This window comes from Sphaerodactylus townsendi, linkage group LG11 (genome assembly GCF_021028975.2).
Source record: "Sphaerodactylus townsendi isolate TG3544 linkage group LG11, MPM_Stown_v2.3, whole genome shotgun sequence".
NCBI classification, from domain to species: Eukaryota; Metazoa; Chordata; class Lepidosauria; order Squamata; family Sphaerodactylidae; genus Sphaerodactylus; species Sphaerodactylus townsendi.
In genome coordinates, this window is record NC_059435.1 from 20,251,052 (window position 1) to 20,271,889 (window position 20,838).

At 44.3% G+C, this 20,838-nt stretch overlaps 1 protein-coding gene across 1 annotated transcript in view; it reads left to right on the top strand.

Annotated features, from left to right (window-relative positions):
• VPS41 (VPS41 subunit of HOPS complex) overlaps window positions 1-20,838 on the top strand; it is a 150,733-nt gene that overhangs the window by 3,886 nt on the left and 126,009 nt on the right. Inside the window, exon 2 of the mRNA XM_048511443.1 lies at window positions 6,724-6,762. Coding sequence (XP_048367400.1) covers window positions 6,724-6,762 — 39 coding nt within the window. The remainder of the gene's footprint in view (window positions 1-6,723; window positions 6,763-20,838) is intronic.

Consider the following 20,838-nt stretch of genomic DNA (forward strand, 5'->3'; position numbering starts at 1 on the left):
AGACTATGGATAAAATAGTATATTTAAAAGGACCTGTTTAGGAAGGCACTGTCAGTGACTGAAGCTCTCAGCTAAATCTTGGTAAGGCGGAAGGTCTATGGCACTCCAGATGTTCATGAACTACAATTCCCATCAGCCCTGAACATCTGGAGTGTCATAGGTTCGCCACCACTATGAATCGTGACAACTGGCTCAGAATTCGTACTCGTGTATCTGTTCCATCTTCTCATCTTCATTCTTAATTCTGCTCTCCAGTGGATTCCTTCCCACCTATCTTGTTTTTCTCTTTTATGTTCCATTCATTGGCTTTAGATTCCTAAGTGCTGAAATCTCTTTACTCGTCCCCTCCTCTTTTTCCTCTTCTCCTCTATGTGTACTTGAATGTTTTGACTTGTCTCTTGTTTGTCCTTTTTTTCTTGTTACTACTTCTGTGTCTTGGCTCCGTCCTTCCCCTCTGGTGGATCTTTTTCTTTGAAGCAGCATTTGGAAGACTCAAATCTGTGGTCTGCCTTTCTTTGTTTATATGGCTCTTCCCTTCTAGTTTTGTATTTTTTAAAAAGAAGTAAACCTGCGCGCAAGATTCTTTCTTATGAACAGTATCCAGTCCTCAAGGTGCTTTATGTTAAGAAAAAGAACACAACTTCTTCTCAAAATGCTGTTCTACTCAATTGACTTATAAGACTTTGTAGAAAACAGTTTGGTTAACAGTTCAGTCATGTATTCTCCAAAAAAAGAAAAAAAACAGCGCCGTTGCCAATTTTTTAAATCCACAGGAATGGTTCCCTGGAGGCGTCTTTCTCTTCTCCTGAGAATTCAGTCCTGTTTTAGTTCTTTTTTCTTTTCTTTTTCTGGTAGCCAGGGCAAACAGGCAAAAAAACAATAGTTTTAAAAGCTGTGAAACTGCTTTTTTAAAGATTAGTTTTCGAACTCCCAACAGGGAAGGTTTAAAGTAGGATCTGGGGACAAGTGGGGAAACGGGTTGTAATAGTGAGGCAGAGTGACAGGTGTCACAGTTGACTGCTGCTTGCTGTCTGTCACGGTTCACATGAGGATCAAAGACGTAGCCATGGGAGAAAAATAAGTTTCCCTTTGACTGGGAGAGGAACATTATACTGGAAGACAAAGCAAACAGCTGGGTCATTTGGAAAAAAAACCCCTCTGAATGCATTTCTTTTGTGGCTTCATAGAAATTCTCCTTATCTTGTTATCTGTATACAAGTGCCATGGAGTACAAATATTGTTGTCCAGGGCCAGGTTAATATAGTGTTTTGTACTCCCTGCAAAACGCCGTTTGCAGATCCAGACTCACGAATGCAGATTTCCTTCCCATGTGTTTTGGTGGCATTAGCCATGATTTGACATTGCATGTGCACCAAAACAAAGAATGGAGTGTGGTGATTGTGAGCAGAGTTTGGATTGGGTTTGCAAATCACCTTGGGGCTATCTATGTTTGTTGTTTGAGTTGATGCCCCTGTAATGCAAAACCATTAATAAAAAGGCTGGAGGAAGGAAATTGCTCTGGAGAGAGGAGGAGAGGTTTATAAAATTATGCATGGGGTGGAGAGAGTGGAAAGATCTATTTCATTTATTCCCCACCTTCCTTCCCCATTAAGACCCAAAGTGCCTTCTGTTACTCCTTGCTCCTCCAGCTTATTCTCACAACATTCCTGCGAGGTAAGCTAGGCTGAGAATGTGTGACTGGCCCAAGGTCACCCAGCAAGCTTCCATGGCACAAGTAGGTATCTCAGATACTAGTCCCATGCTCTTAATCCCTACACCAGTACCGGCTGTTAAATGCGAGAACTTGATGGTGGATGGGAACCTGAAGTGGATGGGCAATAAATTCAGTGTGGGCCAAAGGAAATGCTGCACTCATTAATTCAGCTGTCGAATTTTCTGCCAGTTGGCCGTGAGAGTGGGTGGCTTTGAAAGGGCATTTAACAGATTCATGAAGCGGAGATCCATCAGTGGTTACTAGCCATGGAGATTAAAGTCAGAGGCAGTACTATGTGGAATACTAGTGCTAGAAGGCAGTGTCGAGGAAGGCCTTGACCTCTGTTTGCTGGCCCTAAAAGCAGCTGGTTGGCCACTGTGAGAATCAAGATGGTGGAACAGATGGATCATCGATCTGATCTAGCAGAGCTCTTCATGTGTGTTGAGATATTTTTTGCCCTTCTTTACCACCAAGGGACTCAGGGTGGTATATTTGTAGTTCCTTACCCCATTTCATCCTCAGCAGCCCTGTGAGATAGGTTAGGCTGAGCAAGAGTGAATGGCCCAAGGCAACCCAGCAGTGGTGTACTGGGTCTAAATAGCGCCCAGAGACCAAAAACCTTCTGGGCATCCCCCCCACCGCGGAGCCCCGCTTACTCGCAAATCACGTGCACAGCACCTCGTCTCCCTCGCTTACTCTTTACTTTCCCCACAGGCTCTGTGGCTCGGTTTCAGGGAAGCTGCCACTCGGGCAGCCTGTCTCTATGATTTCTTAAAAGTCAATGCTCCAAAGATTGCTTAAGCAATAGTTTGACTTGAGAGTCACAGTCCAAATATCACTATCTGAAGATGGGACTTCTGAATAAACCATGCCTGTTTCGTCTAAACTTTTCAGGCGTGATCACTTTAAAGTGACTGGTCCATGTCCTATTTTACAGATTCTTAATAGGCATAGAGACAGCCATTTGCAATCCCAATTCAAAACATGAAAGATTCTCACGTAGAAGCTCCTGAGAACTAAAGTGGCATTAAAATGGTATTTTACTTTACTCAGGAGAAAAAAACTACTTTAGTCTGGATGTTTGTTTCTTGTATTTTCTGTCTGTTCTTGTGACATTTTGATGTGGTTTGCGCTTGCTGTTAACTGTTTATTATGATATGGTATACTGCTATGTGTTAGCACCTTTTTACTTGATTAAACTGTTGCACCTAGTTTGCACCTGCCGTTGGCCGTGGTGTAGTAGATTTTGTTCATGGCATTCTAGTTGAGTTCCACTACCACTCTCCCCCCTCCTTATTTTCTATTTGAAAGATATGTATAGAACATCTTCCAGCGAATTGGGCTGGAAGAATTTCAGGCATCAGGATTGTTTGGGCTATGATGGTTGTACTTGCCTGGGAATTAGAAATGTTCTTTTCAGCTCTATTCCAAGCTGGTATATAAAATTTTAGTTCTGGTTCTTTTGAATTCCTTTTCAACTACTATATGCCCAGCAGGTCTGAGCTTTGGACCTCAGAGGACTCATTATGGCTAAGAAAGTATGGAGTCCACCTTCAGAAATGGGTTCTACGGGAACTTGTTCCATGAGGCATCATCCAAAAACTTGCTCAAGGTGTAAGCAGTGGTTTGCTTGTGCCCTAATGGCGTGCCTCCGTTGTTCTCCCGTACTGCGGCAGTTATTCATCTTAGTGTCAAAATATTACCTCAGACGGTTTGAAATGCCTTCTTTCTTGTGCAGTCTTTGTTTCTATCATGCCGCTGTTAAAATGCTTACGCTCACTGTCAGCACATTAGTTGTAAGCTTTTATTGCTATTGATAACCGTAAATACGTTAAGTAAATCTTCATTTTGCTGACCTCTTGGAGGAGGCATGGCATCAGCACATTTTTGCCACTGGACAGGTGAGAGATTAGCAAGAGGAGACTCAATTTCTTTTGTGTGTGTGCGTGCGCACTGTGCATGCATGTGACAGTAAGATTCATTGCCTTGTAAGAAAGATGTTTTACAGTCACACTTTTCTTTGATGGCTTGAGAAATGTAGGAGTGAGAATAATGTTTTTTTTTAAATGTGCATCTTCCCCTGGTGTTCTTCTTGAATGAATTTAATTTGGTTAATCCTTTTAAAAGGAAATCTACAATCTACGCCTTTCACGTAAAATAGTATAGCCCACGTGAACTGTAATAGCAAAAAAGAGGGAAGTGTCCAAAATAGAAAAATAAACAGATATCAACCAGTACTTTGACCTGGATCGCCCAGGCTAGCCTGATCTCATCAAATCTCAGAATTAAGCAGGATTGGGCCTGGTTAGTATTTGGATGGGAGACCAAGAAGTCCAGGGTTGGTACTCAGATGCAGTGACCACTTCTGAGCATCTTTCCTTGAAAACTCTACTGGATCATCATAATTTGGCTACGACTTGATGGCACTTTCTACTTCAACCATATCAAGAACAGTATTTGATGAAGTGAAGTCTGATTCACAAACGTCAGCTGCATTGGCTCCCGGTTGAATTCCGAATCATCTTCAAGGTGTGGGTTTTGACCTTCAAGGCATTACGCGGCCTGGGACCCTCGTACCTTCGGGACCGCATTACCCCATATGTCCCTACTCGGCCTCTGCATTCAGCAGAGGCCAATCTGCTGGTGGCCCCCGGCCCCTCAATGATGCGGCTGGCCTCCACACAGGCCAGGACTTTTACAGCACTGGCCCCGGCCTGGTGGAACACCCTCCCTCCAGCTGTCCGACCCCTGCGGGACCTTGGCGAGTTCCGCAGGGCCTGTAAGACTGTGCTGTTCCGCCGGGCCTTTGGAGTGTCCAGCTGCTGATATGGTGCCCCCTCACTGCTCTTTGCCTTGGTGCTGCTACATCAGGGTCCCCTCATATTGAGGGACCCGCCGTCCCCCTTTTTGGGGGTAGGTTTTAAATTGGGGTTTTGGACGCCTCTTGTTTATTTATGTATTAACTGTTATTCGCTGTTTTACATGAGTTTTTAGGTTGTTTTATTGATGATTATGGGATGGAGCCTATGTATCTATATTTTGTGTATGACCTGCTCCTGTTTGATGTTGAATTGTGTTGTTCACCGCCCGGAGCCCTTTGGGGATCGGGTGGTTTAAAAATCGAAGAAATAAATAAAAAATAAATAAACATTTAAGCTGGAATACATTTTATTTGTCTCTAAGGTGTCACCAGACTCTATTAGGTCAAGCAATACCTGTATTTTTTAAAGGAGTTGGGTACAAAGATTCCATTCTGCTACAGGCAGAGCAGTGATATTCACTTTGTGACTCAGGAGCCACATGTGGCTCTTTGACACACCACCTGTTGCTCTTCTGAGATCTGTTCCCCACTGTGGCTTCTGCCCCATGTTTCAGGAAAGTGGGCAAGGTTATTGCCCCGTGGGGATTGTGGTTGGAAGGTGGTTCCCACTTAGCACAGAGAGAGGTTGTAACACTGGAGTTCATCTTGAAAGGGACTTTTAATGTAGGGATGCATTTGCAAAGAATAATATTTTTATTAATTTTCTCTAATATAATTCAAGAATAGAAAAAAGTATAAAAAAAGAAAAGCAACCCATGAACTATATATATTAGCTCTATCTAACCCATTGCACCTTAATATTACAACACTAATGTCATTCAGAAAGAACATTACATGCTTTAAAAATTCATTACCTTCTTGCATTTAATTCATAAACAGCAATGAGTATCTAGTAAGCAGTTACTTATATCTTAGTCAATTGGGATGCATTTATCTTTTAACGTCCAACCTAATCTAGAGTTCTAGAGAGAAACTGAAAGCTTGCATACTGTATTATGACATAAATATGACTGACAAGCACATCCTCACTTCAAATACATAATGGGTGTCTGAAGTTCAACAGTAATATTGAGAGACACCCTCCCCCCCCCCCAAGTTCAGAGATACTCTAGTAATTTTATGTCTTACTGTGAGTATGTGTTTGCTAACATAGTGCACAAGATATACTGTAGTTGGGTGGCTCTTTTGATTGATGAATATGTTTGTGAATATGGCTCTCTGAGCCATCAAGTGAATACCTCTGAGGTAGAGCCTTCCTCTATGCTCCAGTGTTCCCGCAGAGGAAAGTTCCTTGCAGTGGTAAAAGGATCCACCATTAGTGGACTGGATCCTTTGGATCCAACCTAACATACAATCAAGGAAAGTACAAAATATATCTTTAATTAATGTGAACAAGGTTGAATGTAATATTTTGATAGAGCATCTGTTTTGGAAGCGAACTTTCTCAGGTTTTAAGTCTCCTTTCGTAACTTGGTGCATCAATCGAAGGGCCAGAATTAAATGACCTGTTGTAGTCCATGGCTACATGATCTGTTTATTATATATTTACGCAATGGCTTGTGGGCAATGCAGAGTGAAAGACAGACGACCTAGTTGAATACCTGCCCAGTTCTTAAGAGGTGCAAAAAGCCGAGCTTTTGATCAGCTGCTTGTTTTAAGGTCTCAGACAACAGTGGGATAGCGATCTGGTACTATTTGTGTCACAAGCCAATGTAGAATTTATATTGATCTCTGGTGCTAATGCACATGTGTATCATGTATTCATGCCGAGAGGAAGAGGAGGAAGAAGGGGACAGTAAGGTATGGCTCCTTAGCACTGAAAAAGATTATATACATTCAGAAATTCTGGCTTCTCTTCCTTCTTCTCACATTACTTTTATTTATATCCTGCTTTCCTCATGGTTCAAAGCAGCTTACAATTGTGTCATGTGACTTCCAACCACGTTTTGCAACTCAGTGGCTCTCACACTGCCACTGGGAGTTAAAAGCGTTTAACAAACGCAGAGTTTGAAGATCAGCACTGCAGATGAAATGCATAGGGACAGAAATGTAGAAAAACAGTGTTTACTAGTAGGATCTTCTACGTTAAGTTTTGTCATTTAGCTCTAGCTGTAAAAATAAGAACATGGAAGATACAGTTCCTGATGCCAATATTTGTAACGTCTTCCTCTTTTTATGTGATTTTCAGGAGCCCAAGAGTAATGAAGAATCTACAGATGAGTCCGAAGTAAGTTGCTTCAAAGGGTCTTAGTGCTTTCAGAGTTGCCAGGCCGTGTTCCAGTTGTCCGGGGGTTTTTTTTGTCAACAAGCAGGATAAAACACTCTCCCCTCCTTCCCTCTCCCCACCCACCCTCCCTCCCTCCCTCCACCGCTTCTCTGCTTCATTTCTGATTTGGAAATTGCTTATTTACACACAAGTTATTATTGTTTTATGGCACGTGATTTTTGAAGCTTGGATTAAAACCAGAGAACTGTGCGGCTATGGAAATCACAAAGTGGATGATATTTAAGAAAAATAAATATGGATGGTCACACAGCTCGGCTCTAATAATGAATTTTGACAGAATGAATCTTGTCAGAAGTTGAAACCTGGACGCCGCCGTTTCCCTTTTGAGTAAATGAAAATGAGATTGACACAAACACTGGGTGCATATTATAGATTAAAATGCAAGGGATGCTTAGTGATATTGTGCCACTGACTGAGATTTGATGTTGCTGTTTTTCCAGAGAATATTGCAAAATATGATTTTCTATATTTTTATAATATTTTTATTAATTTTCTCAAATGTAATTCAAGAACCAAAAAGAAAATATAGAAGAAAAATATATGCATCTTATTATTGTTCTTCTTGCATAATCGATGCAGTCTCAAATAAGAAATACAGTTCCCATTTCTCATCAAGCTCTTGTTTTGACTGTTTGCGAGATTTGTTCATTTGGCGAAATGTGATTTTCCATATTGTTTGTGCTAGTTTATTCATTCTAAAACTTTTTGAACCAAACCATAATAGAACTGGAAAAGACAATAGTTCTAGTCAGCAACTGTTTTTAAAAGTGAGTCATGTGCTTTGTAACAAAGGGCCTTCTTGTTGGCTGCCCTTGCCCTCTGGAACCAGCTTCCTGAACAGGTTCATGCCTTGGGGGAACTTTTAAGGAATTAAACTGACTAACTTGCTTAGTGCAGCATGTAACTGACTAACAGTACAATCCTATGCAGAGTTACTCCTGTCTATGTTTATTAAAATGAATGGGTTTACACTGGAGTAATTTTCCTTAGGAGCAGATGTACTCTAATCTGGAGGAACCGAGTTTGAATCCCCTAGGAGCAGCAGTGGTGTAGTGGTTAAGAGCAGGTGTACTCTAATCTGGAGAAACTGGGCTTGATTCCCTGCTCTGCCGCCTGAACTGTGGAGGCTTATCTGGGGAATTCAGATTAGCCTGTGCACTCCAACACACACCAGCTGGGTGACTGTAAGGAATTCCAAAGAGCAGAAATAAAAAGGCTTTTGATTATAAGTCCGTTTATTCAGACATCCTGGAAAGCACACACACACGACATGGCAGGAATGAGCATCCCCGCTCAAACAACAGGTTATAATGCTGACTAACCCATCCCCCCTGCCCCGTTCTCATGAGAACGAAATTCTACTATGCAACAGCGAGATAAGCATTCTCACAAGGTTGGTGCAGGTCCTGGCCGGACGCCCGGCCAAAAGAATCTCCGTCAAGGTCAGGTTAGGCTGTAAGGGAAACAAGAACAACTGAGATCCTTACACTCCGCCTCCCCTAAAAGAAATCTCCCCTTTTTCCCCCTCCCCCGGTTTGTCCGGAAAAGCTTGGTGAAACGCAGCAATTAAAGAGGGGGCATCGATATTCTCCTTATACACCCATTGATTATGGCCAGAGGAATAGCCAACCCATGACACCAGATATTGTAGACGTTTGCGAAAGAAGCGAGAGTCCAGGATAGCGTCTATTTCATAATGCTTATGTCCATCAATTATAACTGGCGGGGGTGTCTCCGGAGGGTCGTGCCAGGCATCTGAAGCGGGAGCCTCCTTGAGCAAGCTGGAATGGAAGACGGGATGAATGTTACTTAGTGAATTAGGCAGATCTAAGCGAGCAGTAACATCATTGATCACTTTTGTAATTTGAAAGGGACCCACAAATTTCTTGCCAAGTTTTGAATATTTATGCACGTCTGGAAGGTTTTTAGTGGACAAATAAACCCAAGCTCCAACACGTTAGCGGAATTCGGAGCGGTGTTTATCTGCCTGAAACTTTTGGGCTTCTTGAGCCTGTTTTAAGGTAGACTGAACTGACTTCCAGCCTTCAGCTAGTGACAAAATCCATTGATTGAATTCTGGTGGCTGCAATACCTCCGCTGGCAGCTGGGGCAACGGCGGGAAGGATCGGCCAGAGACTACTTCGAATGGGGTTTTCTGCGTACTGCTATGAATTGCATTATTGTAAGCATACTCTGCGAAGGGAAGCAATTCACACCAGTTGTCCTGATGGTAGTTTGTATAACAACGTAAATATTGCTCTAGTGTTCTGTTCGTCCGTTCACTTTGCCCGTCACTTTGAACGTGGTAGGGGGCGGCGACTGCTGGTGTGGTTCCCAACAACTCCAGGAAAGCCTTCCAAAATCGAGAAATGAATTGAGGGCCACGATCCGATACCACCTTCTCAGGAGAGGAATGTAGGTGGTAGATGTGTTGAATGAGCAGCCGGGCTAGTGTGGGGGCGGCAGGTATGGTGGTGCAAGGAATGAAAGGCGCCGGTTTGGAGAAGAGATCCACCACCACCCACAAAACAGTGTTCCCGTGACTGTTCGGCAAGTCAGTGATAAAATCCATTGAAATAACCTGCCAGGGTCGGGAGGCAACGGGGATAGGTTTCAGTAACCCATGAGGCTTTCCGGTATCGACTTGGCCTCCGCACATATGGAACACCCTTTAATGTAAGACTCCAGCGTCCTTGCGCATAGAGCGCCACCAAAACTGGCGGCGGGCTAGATGAAGGGTTTTCACAAACCCGAAGTGCCCAGCCTGACGATCATCAGGGCCTGCTTGAAGCACCTGCTTGCGGAGGGGAGTGGGAAAGTACCAACGCCCCCCCTTTTCCAGACACCATCCTCCCAAGCGTAGCTGTGCATCTTTTTTCCTCTGTTGGCAGCTCGCGTAATCCCGCCTCCTTGAGCTCTTGAAGGAAGGGGGAGACGATGGCTGGGATGGGCGTAGGGGGGGGGTGACGTAGAGGATTGTGGAGCGGGTGACAGCCAATCCTAGCTGGGAGGGAGAGAGAACGGTGCGTGGAATATCCCGTAGGGATGCGTCTCCCCCCTCCCCGGGGAGGCGGGACAATGCATCAGCCAGCTTATTGCTTTTACCGGGGAAAAAATGGACCGTAAAGGAAAAGCAAGAGAAAAAATCAGCCCAACGTAATTGTTTAGCGGACATTTTGAGGGGTGTGGAAAGCGCAGCCAAATTTTTTATGATCCGACCAGACTTGAAAGGGGTGCTTGGCTCCTTCTAACCAATGGCGCCAAGTGCTCAACGCAAGTTTGATGGCAGCGGTTTCCTTATCTCCGACAGTCCAGTTTAGTTCGGAACCAGAAAATTTTTTTGGATAAATAAGCACACGGTACCAATTTATTGTCTTTATTTTTCTGCAAGAGGGCAGCGCCCAGCGCCTTGTCCGAAGCATCCACGTGAACGATGAAAGGAAGCTCAGGGTCGGGATGTGTCAGAATTGGCTCAGTTGTGAAAGCTGTTTTCAGCTGCTAGAACGCTTAATTGGCATTCCTGCGACCAGGGAGGGCCGGGCTTGGCCGCTTTTGGGCGTCCTTTCCTTTAGGTGCGTAAAAGATCAGTGAGCGGTAAGGCAAGTTTGGCAAAATGGGGAATGAAGTCACGATAGAAGTTAGCAAAGCCTAAGAAAGATTGCAATTCCCTTCTATTGGTGGGGGCAGGCCAGCCAACCACTGCGGCCACTTTAGCCGGGTCCATTTCTAGACCATCATAGGATATTCGATAGCCCAGGTAGTCTATGGAGGTTTGGTGAAAACAGCATTTTGACAACTTGGCAAAGAGGGAGTTATCAAGTAAACGTTGTAAAACTTCCCGGACTAAAGCCTCATGCTCTTCCAGGGTCTGTGAGTAAATCAAAACATCATCCAAATATACGACTACTCCCTTTGTACAATAAATCATGTAATACTTCGTTTATGAGGGCCATGAAAGCCCCTGGGGCCCCAGCTAATCCGAAGGGCATTATTAAATATTCATATTGCCTGAATTTTGTATTAAATGCTGTTAAATGTTCGTACCCCTCCGTGATGCGGACACGATAATAAGCTTCCCGCAAATCCAATTTGATAAAAATCCGGCCTTTGCCTAGGGCATCCAAGAGGTCCTTTATCAAGGGCAAAGGATATTTGTTGGAGATGGAAACAGCATTTAGTCCACGATAATCAGTACAAAGTCTTAACGAACCGTCCTTTTTCTTAACAAATAAAACAGGGGCGGCATGGGTGTGTTTTGTGGCTCGCCGTATGAATCCGCGAGCTAAATTTTTATCTAAGAAGGCACGGAGCTCCTTTTCCTCGGTGGGACTCATACGATAGATCCTACCCTTAGGTAATTGGGCTCCGGGTTGTAGCAGGATCTTGCAATCGGTATCTCTATGGGGGGGAAGCTGATCGCACTCCTGTTCCTGGAAAACTCTAGATAGGTCTTGATACGCCTAGGGGATTTCTACAGCAAGGGGAGCCGACAGTACATTGAAAGCTGTAGCGATGGTTGCTTCCCCTCCCCTACCGATGGATCTTCCCCCCCATCCATGTGATCTCCGCAGGGGGGATCTGAGAATTGAAGGATTCGCTCCTTCCAAACGAAGGTTGGTTCGTGTAAAAGTAGCCATGGCATACCTAAAACAATGGAGTGCTTTGCAACTGGAGCAAGAATGAAACTAATCTTTTCCCAATGATCGTTGCAACGGAGAAGTACCGGTTGGGTTTTGAACCGGGCCGGACCCTCACCACCCAGTGGGCTACCGTCCATTTGAGTGAAAGGAATGGGCTTCACCAAGGGAACTCGGTCTAATCCGAGTTCCTCGGCCACTTGTGGTTTCATAAGACAGTGGGAGCAACCTGAGTCCACAAGTGCAGAGGCCAAAATGCGCGTATGTTTACTGGGGTTGGCTAAGGAAGTCAAAATAGTAATGGGCGCGCTGCCTTCACTCACCGGATCAGGAGAAGGATTAAGATCCACGGGTGCCGCTGAAAGACTAAGCGCAGTTTCTTCTTATTCGACATCCTCATCAAAAGTAGCTTTGGACGATCCTTGAGTTGGCAGGCTGGATTTGCGTGGAGGCTTGGCAGATGGAGTGCGGGCCCCCGGTAGGGGAGGCTTCTGCTTCTTCGGGCAGTTGGCAGCCAGGTGGCCAGGACCTCCGCAATAGAGGCACAATCCCAAACGGCGACGGTGTTCCGACGTGGTCTCGGCCGCTACGGCCGGGCTTGGTTTTCTAGCGGCCGGCGCCGGCATGTTGGCTGGTTTCGGGCGTGGGCGGCCTCCAGCGCGGGCATAGGCAAGACGGGCAGCAACCTGCGAGCTGAGCTCGATCCAATCATAGCGTTTGCGGGATCGAATAAGGATCACTGTTTCACGCAGTTTAATATCCATTGCTTGAAAAAATACTGGCATTTCATCGCGCTCGGGCCAGTCCGGTGGAAGTTTACTGGCCGCTGCGCGGAATTCACGGGCAAAATCAGCAAAGGAGCGGTTGCCCTGTTGGATGGTTTTTACTGTAATGCGGATGGCATCGTTTTCAGCATTGGGATCTTGGAATCGAATGCGCAACGCTTGGAGGAAGCCCGCTACCGTCCGGGTATCGTCCCCCTGCAATTCATAAAGAGAAACAAACCACTCAGCGGCTACCCCATCCAACACCGCACTCCAATGTCTCGTATTTTTTTCGGCGTTCCAGAACGATATAGATCATGAAATTCTTGCATATGAGCATCGAGTTGCAGAATAAAGTAAGGAAGTTTGGACGCGGTACCATCAAAAGCGAGCTGGGATGGGGTCTGTAGAACCCTCTTTCAATCGCTCTAGGTGCGTGTTGGGGTCGCTGCTGCATGTAACCTGGTTGTTGTACTGGATAGGGTAGGGGCGCTGGAGGAGCAGGGGGTTGAGGAGGTGCCCCAGGTTGGAAAGCTGGAACCGGGCTGCGAGGCGCCGCGCCTCCGGCAGGAGGGGGGGCCGCCGGTGCGCGGGGGTGAAGGTGTAGGCACCAACTGGGGCTCTACCCAACGTCTCACGTTGCCGTCGTAGAGTTTGCTCCCGTTCAGCCAATTCCCTTTCCTTGCGTGTTAAAGGCATCTTGGTGCGGCGTGCAAAGCTGCCCTCTCTCGATCCAATTTAGCTCTTTTTTCGTTGAGCTGAACGCTAAAGTCAGTTCATTCTGGGTTTGGATGGCTTTGATGTTGTCGGCGGCTGGCGCTGTAAATCCAGTTTGGACTGATCCAGCACTTTGTCATGAATCGTTAGATTCTGTTGATACTGTTGGACGCAACGCTTCTCTTTCACGGGTCCAACTCCATTTGGATTTCCTGGCGTTGCTTTTCACGGTCCCGTTGCAGACTTTCACGGTCCCGTTGCAGATTTTCGCGCTCCTCCTCCCACAGTTCGCGCCGCGCTTCCCAGGCAAGTTTGGCGTCCCGCAGCATGGCCACCGCACTGTCCCAATTTTCTTTCGAGGGCATGGGTAGCGACTTCGGGATCGGGATCCAGTTCCTCCTCTGATGGTTTTCCTCCACGCCTCCAACTGCTCCAAGGATTTCACCCATTCGCTCGTTCGCTCCCGGGTTTGGTACTGCCGAGGTGGTGTGGAACCCTCTTCCGATCATCGATCCAACCCTCGTCATCGTCCCTGCTTCCGCTGTAACTTTGGGACGAGCTCCGGTGCTATGCCACTGCTGATCTCTGGGAATGTCCTCGAAGTATTTGTCCAGGAACCTTTCAATGGATTCTTGGGTGTCAGCATGAATGGTAGATAATCCAAATTCCTCAGGGACTGGCTGCATCTGAGGTTTGTAATCCACACGTTGCCGGGTGGAAATGAACCGGTCAACAGGCGCTCGATCCATAGATAGCGCCCCAAAAGTCTCATGCATCTCCACACGATCTGAACCATGTCGATCGTCCCAAGGGAAGAGAGGCAGACTCGAACTGGACCGAGGTCGGGAGAGAGGCACCAGCGAAACCGGATCATCTCCCGGATCCTCGGAGTCTGGAAGGGAAGGCTCGAAAACCCTCTATGGGGGCTATCGTGCCTTCCACATGGTCAAGAGTACTCAATCTCTGCATGTTAGAACACCAGAGATCCAAACACAGTCAAGAGAAAAAATGAGTTAGATTCCTGCCATAATGTAAGGAATTCCAAAGAGCAGAAATAAAAAAGGCTTTTGATTATAAGTCCGTTTATTCAGACATCCTGGAAAGCACACACACACGACATGGCAGGAATGAGCATCCCCGCTCAAACAACAGGTTATAATGCTGACTAACCCATCCCCCCTGCCCCGTTCTCATGAGAACGAAATTCTACTATGCAACAGCGAGATAAGCATTCTCACAAGGTTGGTGCAGGTCCTGGCCGGACGCCCGGCCAAAAGAATCTCCGTCAAGGTCAGGTTAGGCTGTAAGGGAAACAAGAACAACTGAGATCCTTACAGTGACCTTGGGCTAGTCGCAGTTCTTCTGAGCTCTCTCAGCCCCACCTACCTCACAGGGTGTTTGTTGTGAGGGGGGAAGGGAAAGGAGTTTGTAAGCCCCTTTGAGTCTCCTTACAGGAGAGAAAGGAGATATAAATCCAATTCTGCTTCTGCTTCTGCTTCTGCTTCTGCTTCTGCTGCTGCTTCTGCTGCTGCTTCTGCTTCTGCTTCTTCTTAGTTCTTAAAAGAGAACAGATGAGCTGGCAAGCTGTTTTTTTAATTGCATCCATCTGTAGTAGGTTTTATTATCCAAGTTTAAACGTTATGTTTTCGTACACTGTGAAGTGCCCGAGTTTTGAGGAGATGGTACGGGTTATACATTGAATAAACAAATCAAATGAAAATAAATAAGTAACAAGTAGTTGTCAGTGTTGCCACTCTTTCCATATCTCCCTTTTGCTTCTGGGTTGGCAACTAGCAGAGTCCGGTGGGCCTGGGATTGTACATTGGAATTTGAGTAGCATTTTGTGCGCCACCATCCATATTAAGATTTTTCAAAAACCTGTTTTTATATGTTAGGGAATTTTCCCACATGCAGAATAATGTACTTTCAATCCACTTTCAATGCACTTGGCAGCTGGATTTTGCTGTGCGAAATAACAAAATCCACTTGCTAACAATTGTTAAGTGCATTGAAAGTGGATTGAAATTGCATTATTCAGCTTGTGCAAAAGTAGCCTCAGATTGAGATTCTACTAATGAAGGCCTGTCACTGGCCTGTTTGCTACCATTTGGGGGTGTCAGGTCACTGAGGCAGATGCTTCCATGATGGATATCACCTTCTTATCCAGTAAGAGCAAAATGTCAGGTGGGGTGGGGTGGTTTTTTGGGGGCTGCCGCCCCCTTGGCTCCCAGGCCGTATCCCTAGTGCGCCCCCCCCCCCCGGCATATGAACACCTTCTTCTTGGTATTAGTTCTACTGCAAATTCAAACCAACTCAAACCAATCTCTGCTCCACCCCTCTACTGGCCAAAATTCCTCACTGCCCCCCTTGATATTTCACCCCCGGGAGGGATGGTACCACCACTTTGGGAATCACTGTGTTATCTGAACAGCAGTACTGTCCTTTCCCGATGCCACTTGACTCACTTCTCTTGAATCTAATTAGATATGCTCAGCTCTGGAGGCACCTTGAATGGCTCATTGGACTCATGAACCCACTCATTTTAGCAGTTAAGATTTTAGGCAATCAGTGAACCCTTACTACTCCCTCCTTTCCTCCCTCTGTGGTCTTCTGACTGTCACAATTCAGATGTATGTAGAGGTGTAGTTCCAAGGGGGCAGGGGTGCGTGCGATGCCCCGGGCGCGGGCCCTTGTGGGGGTGTGGCGAGGATGTTCCGGGGGCATGGTGGGGGCATTCCAGGGTGCTTTTTACCCTTGTTACATCTCTGGATGGTATGTTAAGGACACTATAGAAATAAATAATGAAAATTGAGCCACCCTGTCCAGCTTTCACTAATTTCAGTGAGGCAAAATCCCTGATGGATTTTGCCCCCTTTCAGAGTGTTGTGAAATTATAATTAAAGTATATTCCGCATTTGTTGCAAAATGCCTTATAACATATTGCGTAGCTTTCTACTGCGTTAAGCTGTGAACTTCATTTCTGTCAGCCTGCAAGCTCTAGTGCTATTTATGTGCCGATCAGTTTCCAGGTGATTAAATTAGTACATGTAAAACACTTTGCCATAAGTTAGCAGATTTATCGCATAGTTTCCGTGAGTCAAGCAAACCTTTAAGTGGCGACGGCAATAGTGATTTCTGTCAACACTTCATGCAATTGCACCAGATCCTTTTTCTGTAACTGCACTTCAATTGAATCTCTTTATTTCATAGCCTGACATACGATTTTAGGACATTATGAGCTTTTACTTAACATGGAGGCAGGCTACTATTTATTCTTCCATGATATGATGAGCAAACAATAACCTGAAATGGTATTTTAATTCTCGGGAGAAAAAACTACTTTTGCTTGCCGAGTATATTCCCTGCACTCTCCAAGCACTAACATCATTTCCTTAACATTAGCTTGCATCGTTTTTGAAATTGCAAGCATGATAGTACATTTATTTCCACCCTTTCAATTTGTCTTCCTCCCCACCAAAAATAAAGATGAAAATTATCTCAGGTATTTCATTTGGGCATGTGTTTGTTTCACAGAATAATCCTAGAAGCAATAGACTCGGCTTAACTTTTTGGACATTATTGTGTAAGACTTTGGGGTGGCCCCTGAAGGCTAATATGGTCCTTTGGAGAGGGAAAAAATAGCAATAGAAACTGTTCATCTATCATCTATCCATGCAATTGTTCCCAATTCATGTTCCCAATTCATTTTTTCTGACTATGCCAATAAAGTCTTATGTATGTATGTATATTTATGCTATGCTTCTCTAATGTGGTCTCATAAGAACATAAGAGAGCCTGCTGGGTCAGACCAGAGTCCATCTAGTCCAGCACTCTGCTACTCGCAGTGGCCCACCAGATGCCTTTGGGAGCTCACATGCAGGATGTGAAAGCAATGGCCTTCTGCTGCTGTTGCTCCTGAGCACCTGGTCTGCTAAGGCATTTGCAATCTCTGGTCAAGGAGGATCAAGATTGGTAGCCATAGATTGACTTCTCCATAAATCCGTCCAAGCCCCTTTTAAAGCTATCCAGGTTAGTGGCCATCACCACCTCCTGTAGCAGCATATTCCAAACACCAATCATGCATTGTGTGAAGAAATGTCTCAAGTTATGGGTACAATAGATTACAAAGGGCAAGGATCCAAGTAGCTGGCTTTGGCATGCCCAGTGCTATTTTAATTTGGACTTTCAGCCTGTTCCCTATTTCATATTGCAAGCTGCTTTTAAAAGGTCCTCAGTTTCTAAAGTGGCTCACTGCATGGTATGACAGTCTGATGTTTGAGAACCAATGCCAAAGTAACGTTGGGCATGTGTGTATCCAGTTGGATTCTTGGCATCTACACAAAAAAGGCTAAATCCCACCAGCTATAATGAAAAAGGGAGGAGCGGGTCCACTTTGACCTTCAAAAAGGCTATGCTGATTATTATGGGACTTGCATGGACAAAAGCCATGTCTGATGAGAACAATAATAAATATGGATTGATTGAGCAAAAACACTGGTTGGATCAAACTCAAAGCTCTATCTCTATATGCCATGAGGCTTTAGAGAATATTTGTTGTAGATCAGTGGTTCTCAACCTTTGGGTTGGGACCCCTTTGGGGGTCAAACGACCCTTTCACAGGGGTCACCTAAGACTCTCTGCATCAGTGTTCTCCATCTGTAAAATGGATAAATGTTAGGGTTGGGGGTCACCACAACATGAGGAACTGTATTGAAGGGTCGCAGCATTAGGAAGGTTGAGAACCACTGTTGTAGATCATGAGCATAACTAATTTCTCCTTGGCCTTGTGCATGGCTTAAATATATAGAGAGATGTTTCCTGGTTTCCCACATGCCAGAGATTTTATCTCTGTGCTGTGATATCTGGCTGAAGTCTCTCACTTTAGTGGAAGTTATAACATGTCTACACCCTTAGATACCTCGATAACTTCTTCGATGGTTTAACAGGGCAGTAGCGAAGTGGAGGTCTGCTTTAGGGAAATGCAAGGTTAATGTAATGAAAATGTAGAAATAATTCATCGTTTTGAGCCAATGGGATGTAAATAATATATTGAAACTTAAATGGAATCTTTTAATACATTAATTTTAAAAAACAAATTTGAGACGATGTGTAACACAGATTACAATATACAGCGTATTAGGATTGACTTCTAAACGGAGCGGATTACTCTTCCGGTTTTTCCAGAATCCGCTGTTCTTGGGTGAAAATTAGATACTTAATTTAATGAGCTATTAATATTAACTAGAAGTGCCAGTTCTCCCGTTTTGAGTGTTATGGAATACATAAAGTGTGAAAATGCTGCAGAGCGTTCCATGTAAATGAAATGCAATTTGGAATACTACTGTATCAACAGAGTGTGTAATTGAGGCGGCCTCAAAATATAAATTCGTTGGTGTGTTTGGACCAACACTGAAGTCCCCCCTCCCCCGCCCTGGTTGTTTTAGTCTCCCTTTCCAGTATGTGAATGAAAATAATACTGCTTATGGATGTGTACCTATTATACCTGGGTATCAAATTGGGGATCAGAAGCCCTCCAAGCCGAGAAGAATCATACACGACACTTTGAAAAGAAGGAAGTTTTGAGAGAAGTCAGACTAAGAAAATGTTGTTCTGTAACGGAGAGGAATGGGATTTTGTACAATCTGAAGGCTTTTTGAAAGGTATTGGGTATAATGCCAATAACTCTTTCCTGTGTGAAGGAACCTTTTGTTCACACTCCCTCCACTTGTCAAATTTTTGGAATCAATTTCCAGTTTAATGCAAACCGTGGTTTGCAATTGCATACGAACCAACAAATCGTGGTTTATGCTTCCCATTCAAGCAAAAATTTACAAACCAGCTTGTTTTCATTTTATTTTTATTTAAAATATGCATTAGCTCCTTTTGTACTTTGAGGCGCACAGGGCACCTTACAACACAAACTGAACAAAAACCATTAAAATGACAAAAATACATTAAAAGCCGGAAAATTTAAAAAAATCAAGGCTTACAGTGGCCAATAGGTAGGGAAGAAAATGAACCAAATATCATCCTGAATAAAAGAGTTTTCAGCTGTCTTCTAAAGACTGAAAGTGAGTTGACCAGGCACACCTCCCTGGGGAGTTCATTCCATCATCATGGGACTGCCACTGAAAGGGGTCTCTGTAACCTACCCAACAGACCTGCTTCTTTGGTTGATGGGACAATCAGGAGGGCCTTTTCCTAGTGATCACAATTTTCAGGCAGGAGCATGGGGGAGAAGATAGTTCTGCAGATACTGGCCCTTTCTGCACAAATCTCCTAAAACATTTGTAAAACATTCTCAACCCCCCTCCTTTTGTTCACACTCACCCCCTTGAAACGATTCCTGGGCACCATTTTGTAATTATTGTTTTTTTAGTTCTGTGTTGATGCTTCAATGCTTCACAGCCTTGTGTTGCATTCTGTACTCCTCATGTACTCGATGCTTCAAAGATTGGACCCTCCCCCCCAATAAAAGAACAGACAGACAAATGCTGCAGATAAACAGGCAAGGAAGAACCGAGTGAGCTCGGAAGATGGTGCTGAGGAGAAACTGAAGATGTTTTCAAAACGTCTCAGCCAGGGAGTCGCTTTAAAAGGGGATTCATTTTAAACATTTTGAGACTGGAAAGAAAATGTTTGGGGGTAAAAACAACGTGGGACTCCATGGAGGAAATGTTTTATTTCTTGCCTCAAGACATTTTAAATGAATTGTGTGGAAAATCTTTTGATCTCAAACCATGAAGAGCTTCTAACCATCTTGAGCTCTAAATTGAGCTGTGGTACCAAGGGACCAGTTGTACTTTCTCAGCCTCAACCCTGGCAAGTATTTGGTTGAGAAATCTCCAAGGAATACCAGGGACATGATGTGGAGGCAGGCAATGGCAAACCACCTGTAAATGTCTCTTGCCTTGAAAACCTTATGGGTTCGCCATAAGTCAGCTGAGACTTGGTAGCAAAAAAAGTAATGGTAGCTTATGTCTTTAAAAACCAAAGGAACGCTACAAATCCAGACCACCCCACCATAATCCTACCCCAGCTCTAACCACCTAAACCTCTTCTTGCTTGTTATGTTGAAAGCCTATCCAGTCAACCATGATACATTAATGATATTGCCATGTTCTTAGTAGTGCTTCCATGTTCATTATGCATTTCCACCTGGGATTGTGGGTCATAGGCCGAGAAATTTTATAATGCCATGGAATACTCTGCTAATCTTTTACTTCTGACAGCCTCACTCTTAGTCAGAAGAACACAAAAGTATTTCATTCTGATAGTACAACTTCAGTTTAATGATTAACCAAAGTAGAAGTAAATGCTGCTTGCTTTCTTTTTGCCTGTATATTGTATTGTGCGTTCTCAATACAAGTATTTTAATATATATTCAGAGTAGCACCCGTATCATCATAATTCTTTGCCTTAGTGTATGCTACCTTTTTCAAGAGGGTGAAAAGCTTAAATAAATCCTCTGTGGAAAATGAATAGAAAGGAAATAAAGAGAGAGGGAGAGATTGCTGAGAAAGAACCTGATTTCCTAATCCATCTTGACTGATTCAACAGTCATGGGTTTTTGGTGATTAGACTTATAAAGAATCATGCTTTGTCTGTTATTTTTTAATGTGATTCTATGTGTATTTTTTTATTCCATTTTTATTCCATTTTTAAGCATGCTGCTTAAAAATGGACCTTAAAATGGAATCAATTGACCACCTCAGGGACCAAAAATGAACTAATTCTTCCATTGGTTTGTGTCGTTTTTAGAGATGCACGCATCCAACCGTCTCTACTTAGCAGGAAATGTCCTTATTTTCCGGTAGTTATCCTTGGTAAATTACTGTTCCTGTTTGTTTATATGTTATATTTACATCCCACTCTCCCCAACTAAAATTGGGTTCAGG